Source organism: Pelodiscus sinensis, chromosome 32, assembly GCF_052426305.1.
Source record: "Pelodiscus sinensis isolate ZL-2025 chromosome 32, ASM5242630v1, whole genome shotgun sequence".
NCBI classification, from domain to species: Eukaryota; Metazoa; Chordata; order Testudines; family Trionychidae; genus Pelodiscus; species Pelodiscus sinensis.
The window spans coordinates 3,364,651-3,387,928 of NC_143083.1; the positions used below are offsets into that span (position 1 = coordinate 3,364,651).

At 47.7% G+C, this 23,278-nt stretch overlaps 1 protein-coding gene across 2 annotated transcripts in view; it reads right to left on the minus strand.

Annotated features, from left to right (window-relative positions):
• Window positions 1-23,278, minus strand: part of REXO1 (RNA exonuclease 1 homolog) — a 76,275-nt gene that overhangs the window by 12,377 nt on the left and 40,620 nt on the right. For both annotated transcript variants that reach the window (XM_075903238.2, XM_006128983.5), the window contains exons 3-11: window positions 21,801-21,902; window positions 19,055-19,256; window positions 14,291-14,454; window positions 11,588-11,725; window positions 10,572-10,695; window positions 9,169-9,282; window positions 7,690-7,827; window positions 4,362-4,475; window positions 2,200-2,273 (exon numbers count right to left, since the gene is read on the minus strand). In XM_075903238.2, coding sequence (XP_075759353.1) covers window positions 2,200-2,273; window positions 4,362-4,475; window positions 7,690-7,827; window positions 9,169-9,282; window positions 10,572-10,695; window positions 11,588-11,725; window positions 14,291-14,454; window positions 19,055-19,256; window positions 21,801-21,902 — 1,170 coding nt within the window. The remainder of the gene's footprint in view (window positions 1-2,199; window positions 2,274-4,361; window positions 4,476-7,689; window positions 7,828-9,168; window positions 9,283-10,571; window positions 10,696-11,587; window positions 11,726-14,290; window positions 14,455-19,054; window positions 19,257-21,800; window positions 21,903-23,278) is intronic.

Consider the following 23,278-nt stretch of genomic DNA (forward strand, 5'->3'; position numbering starts at 1 on the left):
GCCAAGGGCGTGGCTGTGAACGTCAGGGCCTCCCTTCCCTTCCTGCCGTGGTGCTGAGCGCTCTGCCCGTCAGCTGGGCCCTGGCAGGGGAGGGAAAGGGAGGGCGGTGACATACACAGCCCCGCCCCCTGTCCATGTACATCACCGCCCCGCCCCCTTCCCCTCCCTCCATAGCAGCTGGACTGAGTGTTGCGCGCTCAGCCGGGCCGCCGCGGGGGAGGAGGGGCGGGATGGTGACGCACACGGCCAGGGGGCAGGGCTGTGTATGCCACCATTGGCACTGCACTCAGCCCAGCTGCCACGGCGGGAGAAGGGGGCGGGGTGGTGACGTACACTGCCGGGGGCGGGGCCGTGTACGTAACCACCACCCCTCCCCCTCCCGCTGTGGCGCTCAGCTGAGTGCTGCGCCCCTCAGCTGGGCCAGCGGGGGAGCCGGCAGCGCAAGGGGCCGTTTGGGCTCCCCCACGGCGGGAGGGGAAGGGGTGTGGGGCACTGACATACACGGCTCTGCCCCCGGCCATGTACATCACCGCCCCACCCCTCCTCCCTCGCGGCAGCCCGGCTGAGCAGGCAGCACTCAGCCGAGCGCCACGGCGGGAGGGAAGGGGAAGGGAGGCAGGGAGAGACAGAGGGGAGAGAGAGAGGCAGGAGGTGGAGGAGAGCTGGGGGGGGGGGCAGTAGGAGGAGAGAGAAAGAGAAAGAGAGACAGAGCGAGAGCGCTCAGGAGGGAAGACCTGAAAATCCCGTCTTATGACGGGCTAATTGGCTAGTTTGCTAAGAGATGGTTTCCTGCTTCCCCCTCCTCCAGCACTTTTAATCTCCCGCTGAACTCAGTATATTCATAGAACACACTCACCGATAAGAGGCCTACCTACACTATTACAGAGCGGCTCATTTTGTTACTCCTTCTTTGGATACATCACGGGCATAGTGCTAGATTTCTGCTCCCCTATGTAGCAATTTCCTCGAAATATGCTAGAGATCAGATAGATCCGTACAATAAAAAGCACATGCCATTACAGACAACTTGCCCAGGGTGCACTGCTGGCGAGAGTGCCAGCCAAGGGGCCGGCCAAGGGCCCAGCAGGGAAGGGGACACAGGAGGCTGCAGCTCCTTGGGGGTGCTCAGGCTGAGGGATGCGGCAGCGGGGGCGGCATGAGGTAGCCGTCAGGCAGTGCAAGCAGAACGAGTGCTGGACATGCTGCTTTCACATGCAGCAGGTGACCAAGAAGCTGAGCTGGGCTGCCTCCCTGCCGTGCTCCACAGGGTCCTGCCGGCTCTCGGCCCCACTCAGCACCACAGCCCCTGCCCAATCTGCTGGCCAGCCCCCTGCCACCACTAATGCCTCGATTGGCCTTGCACTGCCAGCGTCTCCATCGCCAGCTCCACACCCAACACCCCCAGCAGCACAGCCCCGACCCCGGGGCAGCGCCCTGGGCCGCAGCTCCAGTTCTGACAGCCACCACGTGGCCTGCCCCGGGAGCAGCCGGGCAGACACCACATGGCCCTGGTCCCAGCTTCAGCCGGCTGCCCCAGGGTAGGATGCATGCGGGTGGCTGCCGGGGCTGCAGTGCGGTTCTTCCTGGCCCTGGCCCCAGGAGCAGTCTCAGCCCCCCCCCCCCCCCCTCACGTGGCTCCAGCTGGCCCCAAGCATGCCCTGGGGAGGGGCTGAAGCTAGGTCCAGGCTGCATGGCGGCTGCCCTGCTGCTCCTGGGGCGGGCCTCAAATTCTTGGTGTGCACACGCGCAGCCGCGCACCTGTGAGGGAACCCTGTAACGAGGGAGGCACCCCCCCCGCCGCCCCCCCAAACAAGAGTGGCTTTTGTGGACATGTGAGGAAAGGCGCGCCGGGGAAAAGCCCGTGCATGTGACAAACCAGCTCCATGTAGCTCGCTCCAAGCATCATTAACAGCAGAGATTGTACTTGTGGGTGGAGCACACCAACCTACTGAAGCTCTAAACACAGAGCAGATGTGAACGCACTGAGGGCACCGCGCAGGAATCAGTCAAAGTCCAGGTAGAAACCCCTCTCATGCCACGTGGCTTTTTTAAAGAACATTTCCAGCCTTTTGATAACCGAGTACCTTGAATATTCAAACCCATTTCCCAAAGAAACAAGCGAGTGTCTCTTGAAAGCGCCCATAAGTCAGTAAGCGACAGACCATCAGGGTCATGGATGGGGGAAAAAGCATAACTTACTCTGGCCACCTGGCATCCTGGTGAACCCACTGCTCCAGAACAGCAGCTGTAGTGAGTTTCCCATCCCCCTGGCACTGAAATGGCAAGAGACAAGAGTTAGACAAGACCCTTGTCAGCGAAAGGGTAAGTGTACACTGCTGCTGAGAGGTGCAACTCCCACCTTGTGTAGAACCATACTAGATCTGCTCGAGGTAGCACCTAAAAAGAAAGGAGTGGCCACACTGGCACGGGCGGCAGCTCGCGGGACCACTGGAGTGCAATCCCGACCAAGCCACTGGGCACATGACCTGCCACCCGAGTCATCATGGCCACGCTGCTATTTTTAGACACTAGCTGAACAGAACTGGAGTAGTGTCCACCTGAGCTGGCCACTAGACCTCCCAGCGGCTGTGCAGACAGAACGCAACACGCTCAGAGTCCCTGGCTAACACTTCTAGAGCAGTGAAATGAAAAGACTGAGGGGCAAAGTCCAAAAGCCTGGAGGGTTCAAGTCTTCCCCTCCCAGCCAAGGAGCCAGTGCCAGAGAGCCAGATACGGATCTGGTGAGCCACTGGCTTGAGACACAGAGGCATGAATGATGGGGGCTCTGTGTGCACAGGGGTATCTTCAAAGCTATCGCAAAGACTCAAATTTAGAATCAAATTTTCTTGCTGGGAAAAAATTCAACTGAAAATGCTCTGATCTTTGGGGCAGCAGCCACTGCTTTGTATTGTTCACACAGCCATACAAACAAGCTAATGACTGATTCAGTGGATGCACTTAATCCACCAGGGACCAGCATTATTTGTTAATAGATCGCATTTTCACCCAGCAGTTCTCCTTTCAGCAGTTCCTCACACCGCTGGGCCTGCTAGCTAGTGAGTGCAGCCTTCTGCTCCCCACCCGCCTTCTAGAACGGAAACTAGCTTGAAGGCAGAACACCACGCATAATAATTATCCGCCTGGCGACAGAGCAAGTCAGCTCTGCCCCTACCAGTACTGTACGTGCTTTTGCACCGACTCCAAATAGCTTACAATTATTTTTAGAGGTGGCCGGACCCTTTTTCAAAGCCCAAAAGCCATTATCCTAAAAGGACAATGGGTTTAATAGAGGAAGACAGAAGGGCTGGGGGAGGGGGAAGAATTGCCATAGGGTAGTGTAAAATCATAGAAATGTAGGACTGGAGAGACCTCAGTAGGTCATCGAGTCCAGTCTCCAGCCCTGAGGCAGGACTAAGTATTACCTACAGCTGTCTGACTGGTTCTTAAAACCCTCCAATGATACCAGGGAGTGTGTAGAAACCTGTTCCAATGTTTAATTATCCTGACAGGAAGTTTTCCCTGACCGTCTAACCTAAATCTCCCTTGCCCCAATTTAACCCCACTGATGGTCGTGGTGAAGAAAAACAATACATCCCCCTCCTCTTTGTAACGACCTTTTTAACACTTGCAGACTTATCAGGTTCCCCCTTAGTTTTCTCTTCTCCAGATTAAACAAACCCAGGGTTTTTGGGCTTTTCTGTAGATCCAGACTCTCCTCTAGACTTTCTCCAATTTATCCATACCTTTCCCAAAGTGTGGTGCCCAGAACTGGGCCCAGTATTCCAGCTGAGGCCCTATCAGTGCCTAGGACTAGGGATATATGCAAGTAGTCGACTACCCGATAAGCCTTGGCTTATTGGGCTGTTGAGTCGACTACTCGCATTTCCCCTTCCCCCCACTACCTTTATCGCAGGCGGGCGGGCGGGGGGGGGGGGGCAGGAGCCGACGCTAGGAGGAGCCAGCTTAAAAGCTGGTTCCCCACCAGCACTATCTCCATGGTGCCGCTTGCCCCACCATCACTGCTGCCTCCGGTTACTGGCTTCTGAACACCCCTCCCTAGGACAGTGGAAACAGTATTTCTTTAATTAAAATCTTTGCTCCAGCTACAGCGTTACATTTCAAGGATCACACCATCACCTACCAAGTCCATTCTGACTCCTGGTTTGTAATGTGTTGGGCCACCAAGTGGCAAATCACAAACTGCCCGTTCACGGCTACACTGCACAATCATGGTGAAAACAAAAAAGCAACAAAGCACAAAACAATTGGCATCTGGAGTGATTCAAGTTTAGTAACAGATCAGGTGTTCAAGAGCAAGGCACAGCTACTGTTCTGCTGACACCTTCCCTAAAGAGACCCACCTCTCTGCTTGCGTAGTCTTCCCCAGTGATGGAGACATTCCTCTTTGCGAATGCAGTTGCCAGATGCCGAGACCATGTATTCAGTACCACAGCGGCAGCAAACCCTGCACGAAGCTTTACAACAAGGGGAGTTAGTTGACTTCTGACAGTTTAAACAGGGCAATCAGTATGTTAAACTACTTATCTCCACTGTCAGGAAGGAACAGGAGACAGCTTTGCCTAGTGTTCAGAGCAGGGAAGACTGGGAATGAGGAGGCCAGGATTCCTAAGCCCCCCCAAAGACTAAGGAGGTGACCCTGGGAAATTCAGCATCTAGAGCTCAGTTTGCCCACTGGGTACAGTGCCGCTTACATGCCAACTAAGAGGTGTTAATGAAGCTTAATATTTGTTAATTGCTTTGCACTCGGTTTTGGCCTCGTACATATCCTGCGTATTTTAAGTGATTATATGGCCACAATAACTTAGGATATAGCCAGGAAACACGGGATTAGAAAACACAATGTGCACGCACACACACCATGGCTCAGCCAACTTTGCAGCTGAAACGTTAACTGATTCCCCTGAATCTTCCATGCTGGAATTCTCAACCTTAATGCTGTCTTAATGTTTAGATTTTGCATTTCATTTCCCTGATTTCACAAGAAATAAAGACTTAAACACAGAAAACGAGGTCACTTTTACCATGGCTTGTGCTCAGATGGAAATAAGCAGTTAGACACCTCAAAACAAAAGGATGTGCCAAATAAGTCTTTTTAGAAACTGTGTAGCACAAGATGGAAAAAGGTATTAACAGCACATGTGAACATGACACTCGGGCCCAAAACCGTATAAATATTGAACCAATTTTTGTCAAACTTAGCTTGTATGCTTCCATTATTGCAAACTGTAAACCAAGCTTGGTTTAAATCTTCTAAATTATAAAGGATTTGAAAGCACGAAGTCTCCAATTAGACTAGACGGAGAAAAAGGTGTATTTCTCCCACTCTGGTCTCATTTTTAAATGGGCTCCCACTGCGGACTGGCACCCGCTGCCACCCCGCACTGCTGCCTCTGTACCAGCGTGGGGTGGCTAGGGGCTCCCCAGGAGTGGGGCTGGGAGCACACAGGCTGCCGTCCCCATCCCTGGGGACTATCGAATAGTTGTGTAACTGCTAACATTTGATGCGGTTACACGATTATTCAATTATGCAGGATCTAACATCCCTAGCCATAAGACTGCATCTTACTAAAAATGCTGTAATGCTTTAGCTGGTATAGGGAAATGCAGCTCCTGGTGAAACATGACACTAACAGCGCACCACAAACCAACACCAAAATAGAACTTCACAAGGTATTTAAGCAAAGCACAACACAGACTCATAGAATCCCAGAGCTGGCAGAGACTTCAGGAGGTCATCGAGTCCAGCCCCCTGCCCAAGGCAGCTCAACCATCCCAGCCAGGGCTTTGTCAAGCTGGGACTTCAAAACCTCTAGGGAAGGAGATTCAACCCCCACCCTAGGGAGCCCACCCCAGTGCTTCACCAATATGAACTTCATTAGGAACGTGGCCCAGATCGCTGGAATATTACCCCTGCTCTTTCCAAAACGTACCATAGGATTGTTAATGACCACAAGTGATTAAAAACTCGGTTTGTGCATCACCTGAAAGGAAACAGGCACAAAACAGAGTGCTAGGTGATTTCCTGTTGTGTTTTCTGCTTTGTTCACTATTAAAAGGGAGATTCCAAAGGCAGAAAGCTAACAGCAGTACCTGCAACCCGAGTACAATAATTCCTTGCATTCTAGTAGAGCATCCTTTTAGCTAACAAGCGTTCATGAAGACTGTATAGGGTTATCTACTTTATATTTCCACTCAAGATATTGTGATGACATAATAATGTATGCTTCCAATGGCTGAAGTCACTGATAGCACCAAAACCAAAGCTCCCAATCCACCCACAGAAAGCTTTAAATACTATGAACTCAGAACTGCATGAAGGTAAGAGATTGGTCAGCTCAGAAAATAAAGCATTTAATACCGCACGTGATAACATGAAAGCCAGTCAACCTCAATGCGGGATGCATCAGTAAACAGTACAAACGTGGACACAAAGTGTTAAATGGACGAGCACTTAACATGCCTCAGCCAGCGAACTCTCCATAACCAAATGGCCAACTCCGCTGAACAAGGTACCTCAACTCCCTTATTTGCGCATATAAATTCTGATGATAAATTTGTATCTTTCAATTTGGCCAGACATTTTATTCAGTCTATAGGACTCTGGTCTCCTCTAAGCTTAAAAAGAAGTTTAACTTCTCCTACCAGATATTTTTCAGAAAATCAGATTCACTGCTTATTAAAAGGGCCTTTAAAATTACATGTAGTAGCACCCCCACGTGGCAGAATTGAAAATGACACTAATCTAAATCCTGCTGCAGCATTAATGGGGACCCAGTCAGCCAAGGCCTGCTGTTTCTTAAACCATCACAGCACTTCATGGGAGCGACAGCTATTTGCGCCCTAGAATAAGTATCCCTCAATTCCTGCATGGAAACCCCTTAAACAGCTCCCCGAGAGGCGCTCTGTGAAACAATTTGCCATGTGCCCTCCCCAGACACTGGATGGCCTACAAGCCCTGGGATGTTCTGAATTCCAACCAGAGACACTCACTATGCCTAGAGAGAGAGAAGTCCATGGGATCTGCTGGATGGGAGGAAGGCGAGTAGGAACTCAATTAAAAAGTGCTCCACTCCAATACTGAAGTCTAGACACTTGTTCCCAAAAGCACAGAACCTTCGCTGCCCTCAGGACCGACCCAACACCAGCCAAAGTTGGACATCAACAATACGTCTACACACACTAACTTCTGAGGAGCTAATAAACTTTTACCTCCGTTGAGGTCTATAGTCAGTCGTGCTCCATGGCAGGGTGGAGGACAAGTGACTGCAATCCAAGCCATTTCCTCTGAGGATATGCTAGTCAGTGGCCGAGGAAGTAATACCAAGAAATTCTTGCTGCTGACAGCTGCTAGAACCAACACCCATGACCTATGGCGCTGTGCTGAGGCTTATACTGAAAATAGTGTTCCAGGACACAAATTCTTACGAACCTCCAGTTCATCTGAAAGATGAGGAGTTGTTTGCAGCCACCCTCATCTTCAGTATGAAAGGGCAGCCTGCAGAAACACAAGGTCCTGCCATATGAAGTTCTACCTTCAGGCTGGGATCTATAGTGTCCTCAGCCTGCACCTTCAATTCGAGGGACATGGGTGGCTACAGGAAGCATGGGGAACACAGGCTGTACTTTGGCTAACAAACCTTACTGGCCACAACAGCCAGCAGAGCTTACAGTCTGTCGTTTTCTTCTCTTCCACAGTGAAAACTACAGCACGGCCAGGTTTTTCTGGATGCGGCATTGGATAGCCATTTTCCTTCAACTGCTCCTCCGTCAGGAGATACTCCTTCAGTCTTCTGTACAAAGCAGCCCCTAGGGATCAAAGGAAAGGCTGATGTTGCACTACTGAAGCAGCAAGAATAGCAACCATTTCCTAAGTGGCAGCTGCACCACTCATTGCGTCTCTCACTGAGCCCCATTGTCTCAAGCTTGCTCCTACATCTTCTGCTCAGTGTTTAAAGAAGGGTGTTGGATTCCAAGGCCAACATTTTTCAAACGTGGGGGCGGACATGTGTGACCTGAGTATAGAGTTGTTCAGACCAGCACCTAGGTCTGACTTTTGGCCTTGGACTGGAAAAGCAGCCCAAAGCGGAATTCCTCTGAAGGGTCAGACTTTAGAACATTTCACTAGTGAGAGTGCACACTTGGGAGCTTGATACATTATTTCAATCTTTAAAATGTTTTAACCGATATATGGTTAATTGTGCCTGCCTTCCACCAGACCCCAGCCATTTGTCTCACGGTCAGGGGTTTTTTCCCTATTTTCTGCTTGGGCTTTCCTTTTTGTTAATTTCATTCCATTGTGCCTCGTACCACTCTCAGTAACTCTCTTCCATGCTTGGCTTTTATACCCTTCAAATACTCGAAGACTGGTGTGTTTCCTTCCAATATTGCTTAGCTGAGCTAGGGATCCATTCAAACGTTCCTCGTATGTCAGTCCCTCCAGCCGCTTAGTAACGTGTGTGGCTTTTCACTGATCTCCCCAACAGCCTATCTATGTTGTTTGGCAACTGATTTGGTCCAACAGCGATAATGCCATGACAGGAGCTCTTTGCCTACAATGGGGCCTTTTAGTACACTGTTGCTAAACCATTAGGAAGTGAATCCTACAGAATATATGGAAATACATTAACGATGAATACAGACACTCTCGCCTTACGCAGAGGAACTCAGAAGAACCACACCCTTCTGGGGCAGGCAGGTAAAAGCAACCCCCAGTCCAGACAAGGCAAGTGAGTGAGATGGAGCATCCAAAAGGCATCTGCAAATCCGAGCTCATCAAAAACGTTTTCTGACCACCTGTTACTTCGAAGCCATGTGAGCAGGATCACTGAATTCACCTCAAAGGGATGGCCCGGAAGAGGGAGGGCAGCTACAGTGCACAGCAGCAAGAGGTGGACTCAGTTTTCCCCAAGGGCAGGGGACAAAAGCCAAACATGCCACTGCAGTGAAGGAGCCTGCAGCTCTTAAACAGACTTAGGCACCCAGTATAGGCGGTGCACTGTTTGATAAGTGATCACGTGCAAAGCTGGGACCTGACGACAAAGCCCCATTGTCTCATGGAGCAGCGCTGTGCCGCCTTTCCCTACTCCCGCTCTGTTATACTTGCACCTCTGACCTGCAAGCTAGGGAGCTAGAGCAAAAGGGACTTACCTGTCAGGTCCTCTGCCCGCAAGCTCCCCGACTGGTTTAGTGTAAAGCTCGTCTTAGCAGCAAGTTTCCCGCCTAGCACAGCTTCGTGGGACACCACCTTCCTGTTACTGGTCTCTGTAGCGAGGGGGGAGAAGGGAAACAGGAATAATAAAGGGTCAAATACTCAGTGGCCACCCATCCCAAGTAGAGTCTTTACTGCTGCGGCTTGGGGCATGACACACAGCGGGAAGCTCGGGTACAGACAGGCTGGGTAGCTGGAAAAAGGATGGCTCCATTTACTCCCTTGGAATGTGTGTCTACTTCAGGAACTGGAATTTGTTTGGTGCTCTGAGACTGGCCTGGCACAGGCTCACTGCTCCTGTCAGCCTACTGTGGTTTTCCCAGGGGCAGCCAGAAAGTCTGTACAGTTCTACAGTGAACACCCATCAGCCGCACGCTCACTGCTCTGGACCACACAAGCCTGTGGGCTAGGATAGCACAATCTGGCTTGTTGACGAACAGTGAACAATGCAGCCACACCGCCAGCCTGATTTCAGCCATGGGGACCGTTACCTCTTCTGCTGCACAGCATCCCTACTTGGCAGAAACGTGTCCTGAGAGCAAGCAGGCAATGCACCCACTGTCCCAGCTCTGTAGCTAGGAAAGCGAGGCTGTTTCCTCCCTGCTTGAGAGCTTTCAAGGGGAGGCAGAATTCAGCTCTGCAGCATTTCTGCCAAAGACATCACCCACCGCTTTTTCTATCCAACAGTCTCACCAAGGCCTACAAGAGGGCCAGGGCCCTGCTAACTAGACTTCTACCCTGAATCTTTCACCCTGCTTCAGAAAAGAACCTCAGCACTTGGGAAGACATTCGATAATGGTTCACAGGTGCTTTGTACTCATCATTAACTGGCAGCTCTCCAAAAGGCCTGCCTCCCAAAGTTCAGACACCCTGACTAATGGCTGTGAAAGTAAAGGGGGAGGTGGCGAGGGAGGCTGAGATCAGAATTTTTTTTCACAAGAACAGCACAAATTGATTGTTTAATGTACCCTCTTGAGAGCCAATAATGAAATGTCTTAACCCTCCTCTCTTCTCTCTCGGAGCTTAATGCGAGTAAGAGATTTCTGGGGTGATGGACGAGTCTCTCACTTTGAAGGCACCATGCGAAAGTTATTCCATTAGCAGGATTTTTCATTTTAAAGAACTTGGGCTAAAAAAACCCCATTCTTGCAGCATGAGGTATAGACAGCCTACAAAGCAGCGGAGGACTTGTCTCTCAAGGAGGACTATTATAGCTAACTCCAGCTGGGTGCCTTTCTAACCCAGTGCATCTGAGAAACGGGTCTGACTTTTCAATCTGTGTCACTGCTGCCTCTAATCCCATCCTGGGTTTGGATTTGAAAATCCTCATTGCAGTACGTACTGTTTACACAAGGCGGGGAATTGGGCACTAGACTTCGTAGCTTCTTTAATGTGTTCACTGCCACATTCAGGTAGATGTTCCTGCTGGTGCTGCGTTCATAAGCCACCTTCTCCTCTGATAGAGCCTGCAAACAATGTAGGTTGTTACCACCTGCTCATTTAGCATGACCAAGTTCAGCTGCGTGAGAGAGAAGCGATTCTTCCTGAACACAGCCCCCTCCTGCACTAGCAAAGTGATTGTCCGTGCAACTGGCACCAATGAAGCACTGTGCCGAGATACATGGCAAGACACACTAGTTCAGAAACTGCCTGGTGTCCTCTTACGTGTGTGGGAAAATAGGATTAACAGCAGGTCATGGAGGGGAGCATTTAAACACTAGCCATCAGAAACCACCTCCTTCCATGGAGACGTTTAACAGCTAGATTCATAGCGCAACTCTGGACTCTGTCTATGGAACAGGTGCTCACAGTGAGGCTGACAGCCACTGTGGGCCCCGGGGCAAGGAGTGGGCTATGGGCAACCAGCCCTCAGCACGGCTAGCCCTCAGTGCTGCCAGCCCACGCCCCCACCCCGGCCCTTAGAGCCGCATCAGGACATATTAATGTTGTATTAACAGGATACTGTGAGGCTCCTGAAAAATCAAGGCACCAAGACGCAATAGTGAGGTAACGAGCTTTATAGACCATGTCTGCACCCTACTCCTCTCGGTAGAGACTGACTAAATCTCCGGCATGCTTGGGAAGGACTTTCTAGACTAACGCTCTGGTTGCTTCAACTTCTCAGCCAGGAACCCAGAAGATGATTTCCCTAGGACCATGCATACATCTCCCAGCAGGGAGCAAGAAGAAAGTCTATCGGAGTTGTAATCTTCACCGTTTTTCTAAGGATCGTATTTCCCCTCCCGAAGCAGCAGCATTGGCTTCAGCACAGCTAGAAAACATAACCCCAAGTGATCACGGCAAACAGGAAAAAAGCCTTTCTTAAAGTCGTTCTGAAAAGTTGGTGCCAACACAGACCTTGTCAAATGCTTCCTGGGAGGAAGAGCAGAACTTCAGGCACTCGTCAATGAAGAGATTGAGATACCTTTGGCGAATATTCGTTGGGACTTTGGCACCAAACTCAGTGGGAATAACTGGCCTCGTTAAGCTAGCACTCTGAAGAGAAAAGGAAAGGAATTAAAAGGCTGTGCAGGGCCTGAGCAACAAATTGCTTTGGGTATCTGATGTTTCCCAGGTGTTATTAATAGTTCTGTGACTTCCTTTCTGAAAATCTGCTCAAACCCCAGTACAGTGTGTCTTATTTGCAGTCACAAAAACACCACTTGCAACTGCGCTGCTCCCCCACAGTATTTTTATTTTAAAGAGGTAGTGACATTTTTAGGATGCTTTGTTACAGCTGAGCGGAACTGGGCCATAAGAGTCCACATGGCAGACAAGTAGTCTCAGTGGCGTTAGATGCAAAGCTAGTATGTCTACATAGAAAAGTCTCCCACACCAGGAAAATTGTAGCACTTACATTAAAAGAGTCAAGGTTAGTGTGGTGACAAAGCATCACACTTCGTATCGGAGACATGACTGAATGAAATCAAACATAAAACCAATAGCCTGTGGTGCACATTTCCGATACTCCACCTGCAAAGAAGGGAAAATGGGAGGCTGGCAACACGCTAAGGGGCTGAGTTAAGATAGTTTGGCAACCTACCTGGATTTCCATACTCGCAGTTTGGGGTTCTCGTACGTTTAATTATGCCACTGAATTCCCTGTTTTTGTATGGTTTTCTGTGCGCCATCTACAATGTGCTTGTAAGAGCCTTTACAGTAAGCATAACTCGTACGCACTTTCTATGCTCTACAGATTTGTGTCTTGGAATACTAAATACAAATAGTCGACGTCTATATTGGCAAGATTTTGCGCAAATACTCTTTAACGCAAGAGTTTTTGCGTTGGAGTATTTGAGTAAGAGAGCATCTACACTGGCATGTGCTTTTGCGCAAGAGCATCCGTGCCAGTGTAGATGCTCTCTTGCGCAAGAAAGCTCTGATGGCCATTTTAACCATCAGGCTTTCTTGCGCAAGAAATTGATGTTGCCTGTCTACACTGGCCTCTTGCACAAGAACAGTTGCGCAAGAGGACTTATCCCTGAGCGGGAGCGTCAGAGTATTTGCTCAAGAAGCACCGATTTTATACATTAGAACATCAGTGTTCTTGCGCAAGTACTCGCGGCCAGTGTAGACAGGTGGCAAGATTTTGCGCAAAAGCAATTGCTTTTGCGCAAAATCTTGCCAATGTAAACGTAGCCATATTCTTTGTATTTGAGTATGGTACAACCAACCAGTGCAATCAGAGCTGGGACTGCAGCACACGCAGACAACTAGATCAGAGCTGGTTTGGGTATTTTGAACAAAATCAGCGGAGAAGTCACAGCAGGCTCGGCAGAGACCCAGCCCAGTTACCTGGTACAACCTTGCCCAGGACCCTGCGAGCAGCTAATCTGAGCTGCCATGGCTTCCCTGCTATTGTTGTTCAAGTTAGCTAGGTCAAAGCCAGCTAGGGCATGCCTCCATGTGCTGTAACTGCACCTAATGATTGCTGTGCAGACATACTCTAGATGTCAGCTTATATTACAAGCAATACATTTCAGTCTCTTCCTATAAACTGTATGGTCACATCTCAAAGCCACCCAACATTTTGGTACTGTTTTTGCCAATCTTTGCTCAAGAGAAGCCCAGGAACAGAACAGCCCACATGCTGCAAGCTAAGACTGAGGTGAACCAGGAGAGACTGTGGGGCAAAAGGAACCCGCAGCAACAACTGCTCCAGTAAAGATGAAATTTTGTTTTGCCATGCTACTGGCCCGGACTTGACAGGCAAAAAGGGTGCTTCTGTCAGTCACGGTTATTTAATCAAGTTAACTTAACACAACCAAAAATCACTCGTAGTGCTCATTAAGCTACAGCCTTTTTCAACATAAACTAAGGTGTGACTTTAAAGAGATGTAATTACACCAGGAGAGCTTCCTGCGTAGACAACTCGCCTTTTTCCAACTTAGTTGATGTCACTTGGGAAGGAGTCTGAGCTAAACTGAAAAAAGCCACTCATTCTGGAATAAGGGGGTGTTCACAAAGAGGGCTATACTGGTATAACTAGACCCATTTAAATTCACACCTCACATACAACTACAAAACCCTGAAGCTTTTCTGTGTAGACAAGACATCACTCAGGTGAGTAACGATATTGAAGTGCACCCTTTTTGTTCAAACACTGAGAGCTGTAGCCTACGTGGCACTTTTCAAACACACAAGGTGACAAGGTCTGTGCCCCAAACAGCCACAAATCTACAGAGGATACAAACAGGGTACAGGCACAAGACAGGCGATCAGAGCTGGAATAAGATCACAATATATTAAACACTAGAATTCAGTTGCAGATATGTCCAGGTGGTTTTCAAAAGGTTACTTTTAGGACAGAAACCACATTTGCCATGAGGTCACTCTGAACGGAATGGTCAGAGGAGCATTTCCTCAAATACTTGTGTGTTTACACACTGCAGGTATGCACAGTAAGAGTGGGAAATCCACTTCGAACATGGCAGCAGTTATCTGAAACTCATTGCCTGGGAGTCTGCAGGTGCACACTGTTCCACTCAATCAAACCAGTGTGGAATAAAGGGAAAAGCCATACTACAGAGATGGGTTTGATACACCAAGAGAATGTTTTACCTGCAGACTGGGAGCATGTGCTATTCTTTTCTGTACAACAGTAGTAGTGGTCTTAGACGTCATGCCGGCTAGCGTACGGGCCTTCAGGGTAAGAGCCGGTGCCTCCGACTCACTGGGGACTGTCACGCTGCTGACTGGAATGGTTTTCTTAACGCCCACAGTGGCTACGGAATACAGAAACCGCACAGTTAGACAGCAATCCCAGCCACAATACTCATTTTCACTTGTCAGATAGAACACCCAACGCTCAAAGACTGGACTGCAAAATGGGATGCAGGAATGGTGGCAAGTTTAATTCCTTGTGCTTATCTGCCATGTCAATGGAGAAAGCACCGAGCAGGTCTGTTAAATGAGAGGGGATGTGTCTAACCCATGTAGTGATGATGGTGGAAGTTTCTGCTGAAATGTGCCATACAGCTAGTCTTTGATTTGGGAATCAGTATTAGAATTGAGACATCTGTTCAATTTTGTCACTCTCCTACTCGCGATCAGTGTAAATGCTCCTGGGTTTTTCTTCCACAGTTCTGGATGTAATCTAATGATCATTTTTATTTAATACAAAATGCACGAATGTCATGTACTCAAATGGCGTGGGAAGGGCAGGTGAGAAAATCATTCTTAAGCCCTCAGAGCATCAGAAAGTGGACTCATTCATCGCCTGATCAGAAGAGTTCTTGGTTGTTATTGGAAGTCCTTGTCCCCCTCCTGAGACAACACTTCTGTGATACAGCAAGAGGGAAGGGGCTCAGAGAGACTAAGCTCTAGACTCTCACACTCCCAATGACACTTAAGGCTTGTCCTCACTTCTGCACTACATTGATGCAGCCACACTGATGCAGCACGTATGGTGAAGATGTGCTATGTTAATGACAGAGCATTCTCCCACCAACATAATTACTTCATCCCAATGTGAGAGGAAGAAGCTGTGTCATAGGACACGTCTTTCACTATGGGCCAGATCGACGGGGCACTGACCTGTAAGAGGAGCAGCTAACCATTAATAGGCAATGTTTCCCTCTATGCTGTTAGAGGACATTCCGGGTGCATCTACACTGCACCCTTAGCTTGCAGTAAGCTACAAAAGTTACATAGCTTATTTCGTAATTTGGCGCCGAATTTAAAAATAAACCACTATTCCTAAACATCCCTTAATCCTCGTGGAACGAGGTTTACAGAGACGTCGAAATAGCGAGCCCATTATATTTTGAAATAACGGGCTTGTTTCAAAGATGCGGGATAGCTATTTCGGGATACTGGAAGTATTCTGAAATAGCGTCGCAGTGTAGATGTATCCTCCTTTCACACTACACATGAAGAAGTGGTTGGCTTTCTTTTCATACCCGGCATGATAGTTTTTGTATGAAGAAGGAAATACAGATGCCAGAGTTTGTGTTTCCAATTAACTAATTTGTTGCAAGCTGCCCTCAACTTAAGGGGTGAAATGAGAAACACTAGGCAGCCGCTTTTCCGGAATAACTTGCCAGCTGTCTACACTGGCTGCTTGCTTTTCCAGAAAAGCAATGACGATCTACTGTAAAATTGTCAGTGTTTTTCCGGAAAAACTATGCTGCTCCCGTTCGGGCAAAAGTCCTTTTCCAGAAAAACTGTTCCGGAAAAGGGCCAGTGTAGACAGCACAGCAGTCTTTTCCGCAAAAAAGCCTCGATCGTGAAAATGACGATCAGGGCTTTTTTCCAGAGAAGCGCGTCTACATTGACCACGGATGCTTTTCCGGAAAAAGTGCTTTTCCAGAAAAGCATCCTACCAATGTACACACGCTTTTTCCGGAAATACTTATAATGGAAAACTGTTCTGTTTTAAGCATTTCCGGAAAAGGGTGCCAGTGTAGACGTAGCCTAGAAGTATAGTGAAGGAAAGCAAACTATGTTAAGTTTCCTTTAACATAAATGCTTTCCCTAACTTGGTTTTAATGGTTTAGCATTGCTGACTTGATCCATTTATAAAGTTAATTGTCTAGGACGATAGTTTGTTTAGAGCTAAGAGGTATAATTTCAAGTCCTGTACTCTCTTAAAGTTAGATTTTAAAAGGTAAGGGCCTTAATTCCTACTAAACCATAGTTACATGAATAGGGAGTCCACTCTCAAACCAAAAAGAGAAAAAAAAAAGGTTAGTTTCTTCATTCTAATTTTTCTTTCCCCTCCTAATACCAGTTGATAGCCCACAGGTAATCCTTTAAAACAGGATACTACATCATCAAGATTGTTCTATAACTTACCTTGCAAAGGTGGCAGAGGACAAAGAAAACAGGGCTCCCTGGATGCTGTACATGCTAAAGGTATCATAGGCCAAAAGAACCAGGACGCTTATCCCCCATTACCTACACAACATTCCTATGTCATAAAGTCAAGAAACAGCCCAATAATTTTTAAAACATCTTTTCTCATCCAAAAAGTTCTAAATGGAGGGTTCTAGAGTCTGATCTCCAGATCTCCTTTGTGGGAGTACTGACAATACCCAGCGTGGTCCTACAGTGGGGAAGTAAAGCTTAGAGTGCTGTGAAAGCTTTTATCCTGACAAAAAGTCAACACTGATTTTTCTACTTTTTGAACTTGTGTCTCTCTGAGGTAGGAATATGAACATGAAACGTGCAAAGTCATTTGTGCCCAAAGAAAGAAAAAGAGTATCTAGCGGCAGGATTCAATGGTCACTGAATGCTGAAGAGAAAGTGGCAGGTGGAGTTCTGCCCTGGCATGCAATTACAATTCGCATGTTGACATTTCCAACAAGCCTGAAAACCTAACACACCCAACAGATATTTTATGCAAACAAGGGACTCAAAAGAAAGGCGTTACATTTTAAAAAATACAAGTTTTGGACAAACTTGGGAGATTACAACCTGATGATACCACTGCCACAGGCTAAGTGAAATTTTGGTATGAACAAATTTAAAAAAGAATTAGAACTACACAGAAATAGAATCAAAAAGCCATTCACAGAAATTATAGAACTTTTCCATTATTTTGCCAACATTTCTGATCCGAAATACAAAGGTTATAGGTTGAACCCTGAACAGAAGAGGCCAAATCATGACTGGTGGAAAATAAATTCATACCATCTCATCCAGCATTTAAAACCAAAAATCCAGCTTTCTACACCTTAACTATGGTTGTGAAGGCAGTGATGAAAAACTGAGGAAGGAAAGTCAAAGCACACCTGCCTTCAGAATTTGCCATTTTCTAGAAGACCTCAACTCCTGTCCAGCTGTCTTAAGTTCAGTCCAAAAGGTTCAAATTAGTCTGAATTTTGTAATATGCTACGTACTGAAAAAACAAATAAGTTGGTACAAACATATCCAGATTAGTGATGTAATAGTGTAGCCGATTAACCAATAAGCAAAATCTTACAGATTAATGCTATAGATTGCATATGTATTTCCGCTTCACCCCACCAGTAAATTTTTTTAGCAGGCTGGCCAGCAGCCCAGCTCAGTTCTAGTTCACGCCGGGTCTGAGACGCACTCTAAATGCAGAGCTGCAGTGGAAGTAGATTAGAATCAAGGCAGGCAGGCAACCTGGCTCAGTTCTGGCTCATAACAGGTCCAGGAGCTCAGCCCACCCCTGGACAGGGGCTGCTGACACCCCATGCTGCTGCCTCTCTATCAGAGGCAGCCGCGCAGAGCAACAGGCAGCCGGTCCATGAGGGGCTGGTTTTTAAACTGGCTCCCCTCACAGACCAGCTCCCCCATCTGGCACCTGTATTAGAGGCAGCAGCAGAGAGCAGAAGAGAGCTCTTCGGGAGAGAGCACTCGCTGCTGACCCCACCACCAGAGACTATAGAATAGTCGAGTAACCGATAAGAATTCATGAGGTGAACAGACTATTCAATTAACTGATAATTAACATCCCTAATCCAGATCTATAAAAGTGCTTTAGGCCTAACTAGCGAAGAGAATGGAAACTTGATAATGGCATCCTTGTCTTACTAACAAAATGGCAACGCTGTTCGTTCTGGACAACCTGGTGTGACGGCACGTTGGGGGTTCCCCGTCTCCTGCACCCCGAGATGTCACAAACAGACTGTACCAGCCAGTGGAATAGAGGAAGTTTATTGCCTCTCCAGGATACAGCACAGCACAGATGTAGTCTGGTCACAGAACTGGGCTAGGATGCCTCAGGCCCCCTTGAGTTGGGGGGAGACTGGGCCCCTAAACTCCAGCTCCTCTCCCTAGGCTGTCTCCTCCATGCTCTCCCACAGTAACAACTAAACTCCCTTGCAGCCCTGCCCCCCAGTCCAGGGCAGCATTCACCTTCCTTTGTTCCTCTCCATGGGGGGTGTCTGGCCACTGGTTCGACAAGTTTGGCCTTATCTCTGCCTAGCGAGATTTTCCCTGCTGGGTCTTGCTCCAGACAGCAGGGGTCACCACATCCCAGCAAGTACCCCCACTACGTCACACCTGGCTGAGGAGGAACAAACAGGCTCACGACGTGGATCACACGTGCATTTTGTGTTGCATTGCAAAAAACTCGTGTGTGTTTTCTAGAGTTTCTTGAAAACAAGCCATAGGATTTTTCATTGGGGGGAGAGGGAATAGGAAGATCACAACATCCCAGATTTCTGTCCCATCACACACAGATTTGAATATCACTAATGCTACCTCAACCCGAGGAACATTTCTGGTTTCCCGCAGTCTCGCTGTAAAACACCTGGCACTTTTACGATCTTTAAAAAATTCTTAAGGAGACAATGCCATTTTAGTGGGAGAAAGCGAAGGGGCCGTGGACAACGGACGCTAGCAGTGACTTACCCTGCTTTGCGGCTGTGGAAAGTGCTGCATTTGGCACGTGAGCAATCCTCCTCTTCCCTCCTGGCAAGGCAAGGGAGGCCCTTTGGACTGCCACAGCCAGCTGTGCTGCCTGCTGTTGTGCCAGCTGAATCCTCCGGTAACAGACCTCTTGGGCAGTTGGCGGGCGGTACGGTCGGATCACAGGCTTGCTCGGGACATCTGCCTGTAGAGACACAAAGTTTTCTAAAACGAACCTGTTTGTTGCTGAAGTCGATACCCTACCGCTTTTTTACAACTCTAGGTCCCTAGATTTAGGCTATCGCTATTAGGTTGCCAACCCTCCAGGACTGTCCTAGAGTCTCCCAGAATAAGAGTGTGTCATGTGATGAAACCTCCAGGAATATGTCCAAAACTGGCAACCCTGTCCATGGCTATTCTATGGAGCTCTGCTAGTGCAGACACATTAAGTCAATGGGACAGAGCTCTTCAGGCGGCTTAGCTACTGCTGTTTGTGGGGGCTGGAATAATTATGTCAGCAGGACAACTTCTCCCATAGACATAGTGTTGTCCACACCAGATCTTACATCATTGTAATCTGTGTTGCTTGAGGATGTGGGGGGGAGAAGAGTGGCATTTATTCACCCTCCTGAATAGCTTAACTTATGCTGTAGCATGTACCCAGCCTTATTTTGTTTATAAAGAGTTGTGCATCTCAACTGATGGAAATGAAGTCATGCTAGTCTTCCAGAATTGTTACTTCAGGCAGCTCTCTTCAGTTTTAGTTTGTTTAAAAACCCAGTTCACTTGTGTTTACAGGACCAGAACAGAACGACTAGAATTCAGGGGTCTGTTCATTCATTAGAACAGCCCCCTTCTGAAAAGCACATGGCTCTTTTCAAACAGTAATTATATACACCAAAATTACACCTGCATTTTCTTTCATGTGAGAATTCAATATGCCAGAAAGGTGCCAGAATGCGCAGCAATGAAGACTGAAATGTTCTAGCAAGAGAACACAAACCAAAGAGGCAGTGGCAGTCCAAACTCTCTCACCCTTCCCACTCCCCGTATCTCAAACCTGACTGCTTGGATACACATCTAGTGTCTTTCAGAAGGGAGTGGAGTTTCTACAACCCATTAAATACCTGACCTCTTTGCTGAGACTACAAACTAGAAAGCTAATCAGCAGCTACTGTTTTATTGCTGTCTGATGTGGATATCTGGGCTCCGCAGTAAGAATAAATAACCAACAGACAATAGCTTCAGATTACTGCAGAATTGTGAGGTTTCCTACCTTCCCAACCTTAAATCTGCTCTCAAAAACTCAACTAAAGGACACCTCCTTTTCTTTCTGGTTTTACTTTAGCTCTTGAGATGTCAGTGGCAAGGTACACAATTGCAATAATCCCATCGGGGTGCACACAGCAATATTGTGAATCTAACTCTGCATGCATACACATGGTAAAGGTTTTCTACCCCTATCTTTCCAGATCAGGGTTTCCCAACCTATGGGTCGGGACCCAAATATGGGGCGCCATTACATTTCAAAAGGGTCGCCAAGTGTCTCCCCAGGTGGCTCTGTCCCTCTCCTCCCCCTGCTTTTGAACTGTCTTGGGTCATCAAATCTTCCTGCATTGTCAAAATGGGTCACATCTGGAAAAGGCTGGGAACCGCTGTTCTGGATCATGATTTAATGTCCAAGCCTAGGTGCACACTGTTGCTGAGCACAGCAAGACTGCTGTTAGCCTAGACAGTGACTGCACTATGACTACCTCACGTCTTTGAAAAGTGTTTTGGGGTTGGTAGCTGCATTAAGAAAATGTATCTAAAGATACATAAATGCCTAACGTACATATTTACAATGCATATTTGAGTTACATTTCCAACCCATTTACTTCAATCTCTTATCTCTTTTAGTTTATAAAAAGAGTCTTATCAAACAAGTGAACTGGCTGAAGATATGTAATTAGCTAAAATGCACTGCACTGAGCTCAGGGCTCAAACACCCTTTCCCAGGCTGACTGGAAAGAAGAACAATCCATTTTGGAAATCCTGGTCAAAGCAGTGCTTAAACCTCCACTCATCTCTTGCTGCAACATAATACTGAATAAATAACCTGTCTTCAACAACTGAAGAGAAAAACTATGGAAAACAAATGAAAAATTGGAATGAAAGAAAAGTATGTCCGTTTTCTTGTTTTGTGAATACGCTTTTAATTCAGATGTGTAAAAAAAAGGTGTAAAATCAGTTACTCAGCTGGTTAAAATGGAGCAAATACAAAAAAGGGAAACATCCCCTCGGATTTATAGTGCTTCAGACTCAGGCAAATACACTATGTTAACCTTTTTGCTTTTGAAAGACAAAACTTAATAAGCTGTTTTAAATGCACAGAGTAACCGGTACAGTAACTGTGATCTAATGAAGATATTTATACCAGCAGAACATGAAAATGTGACACTGTGCCAGTGCATTACAATGCAATTCTACTTACAGGGCTGGTAACTGGTTTTGCAGAAGGTCAATGGGAGTTTTGCCATTAACTTTACTGGAAGTAGAACTGTATTTCAGAGTGAAATTATTCAGTGGGGAAAAGAAAACTGCCATGTAACAGGGTTCCACTGCCAACACTTCAGTCATCTGCCCTAGGATTTGGTGGTTTCATGGACAGTCTGTGTGGTTTCCTAATACATTTTGATCATATGATAGGAGAGAAATCTCATTAACCCTGTCTCCAAACGGTACGCTTGCTAATGCGGTTTACACTTACATTTCCTTGCTTGGCAAGATGCGAGATCCTCCTTTTCTGGCCAGGAAACAGAGTGGTTAAAGCATCATCCACCTTTTCTTCACTTGCCTCCTCTTTCAGTGGCTACAAAACAAAAGTGCAAACTTCCAGAATTGAATGGACTCAAGTTGCTACTCCCTGGGGAGGCTTGGAAAGCCTCTCTCTGTGATAATGGAACCCTAAAGAGTATTGCTTCCAGGCAGCAGGGGAGCACAAACTGCTACCAGCTGCTAAACTACTGAAGGGAGCTAGCTTTCCAAAGAAGAGGCGCCAGTGAAGCATTTGAACAACAGCATTATTGTTCCCACCCATGCAGCCTTTCCATAGACCTTACAATAGGATGCCTTGGTATAATCCAATGCAGACACTATTCTCATGGCTGCCCTTAAAGATTGAATGCTTCAACCATGCTGTTTACCTGCCAACCACTTACATACCTCAATATGTTAGCAACATTTTTAAAACCAAGGAATGTAAATAAACTCTAGATCAGTGGTCACCAACCAGTAGATTGGGATCTACTAGATGATCTTGGAGCCTCTGACAGGTGATCCTGACTGGTTTGGCCAAGAGGTTATCAAGCCCAGCACTTTAGCTGCCCCCCGCAGACTGCTGAGCATTTCCTGCCCTTTGCCTTGGAGCTGTCCCCCCAGGAGCTACGGAGCAGAGAGGGGGCACGGCAGGACTTGTGATGGAGTTTGCTGTCTGCTTTGGGAGTGGTGCAGGACCAGGACAGGGGTGAGCCTGCCTTAGCCCCACTGCACCACTACCCAGGAACCACCTGAGATAAGCAGTGCCCAGCTGGTGCCCACATCCAGAAACCTTACCCCAATCATGAACCCCCTCCTGCATCCCAAGACCCTGCCCTAGCCCTGAGCACCCCGCATCCAAACCTCCTCTAGTCCCCCTACTGCCTGCCCCAGGTTCAGCTCAGAGCCCCTCTAGACTCCTTAATCTAAGACCAGAGCCTGCATCCCAACCCTCTGCCCCAGACTGGTGAAAATGAGGGAGGGAGGGGGATGGAAGGAGGATAGAGTGAGCAGGGGTGGGGCCTCAGAGAAGGGGCACAAAGGAGGCAGGGCAAGGATATTTGGGTTTCAGGTAGATCTTGGATTGCATTTAAATTCAAAAAATGATCTCATGCTTAAAAAGGTTGGAGACCCCTGCTCTAGACTGATTAATTCTGGGGACCACAATGACCTCTCACAGAGCAGACCCTGAAAACCTGCAGGGTGCAGAAACTCAATGCCACGGTGCTGCATTTAAGAGCTAATGCGCCATCTACAAGACAAATCCATTGAGACACAGCGATGCCAGAGAGATGCTTTGTTCACAAGGCAGAAACCAAGAGCTGAACAACAGGTTTGTTGTAGAGGAGATGCTGATTAAAGCGCCTGCTTCCAGACACTTGAATTGCCAGAATAAAAGCCGTTTTTGGGTTGACACCTCAGGCTTGTTAC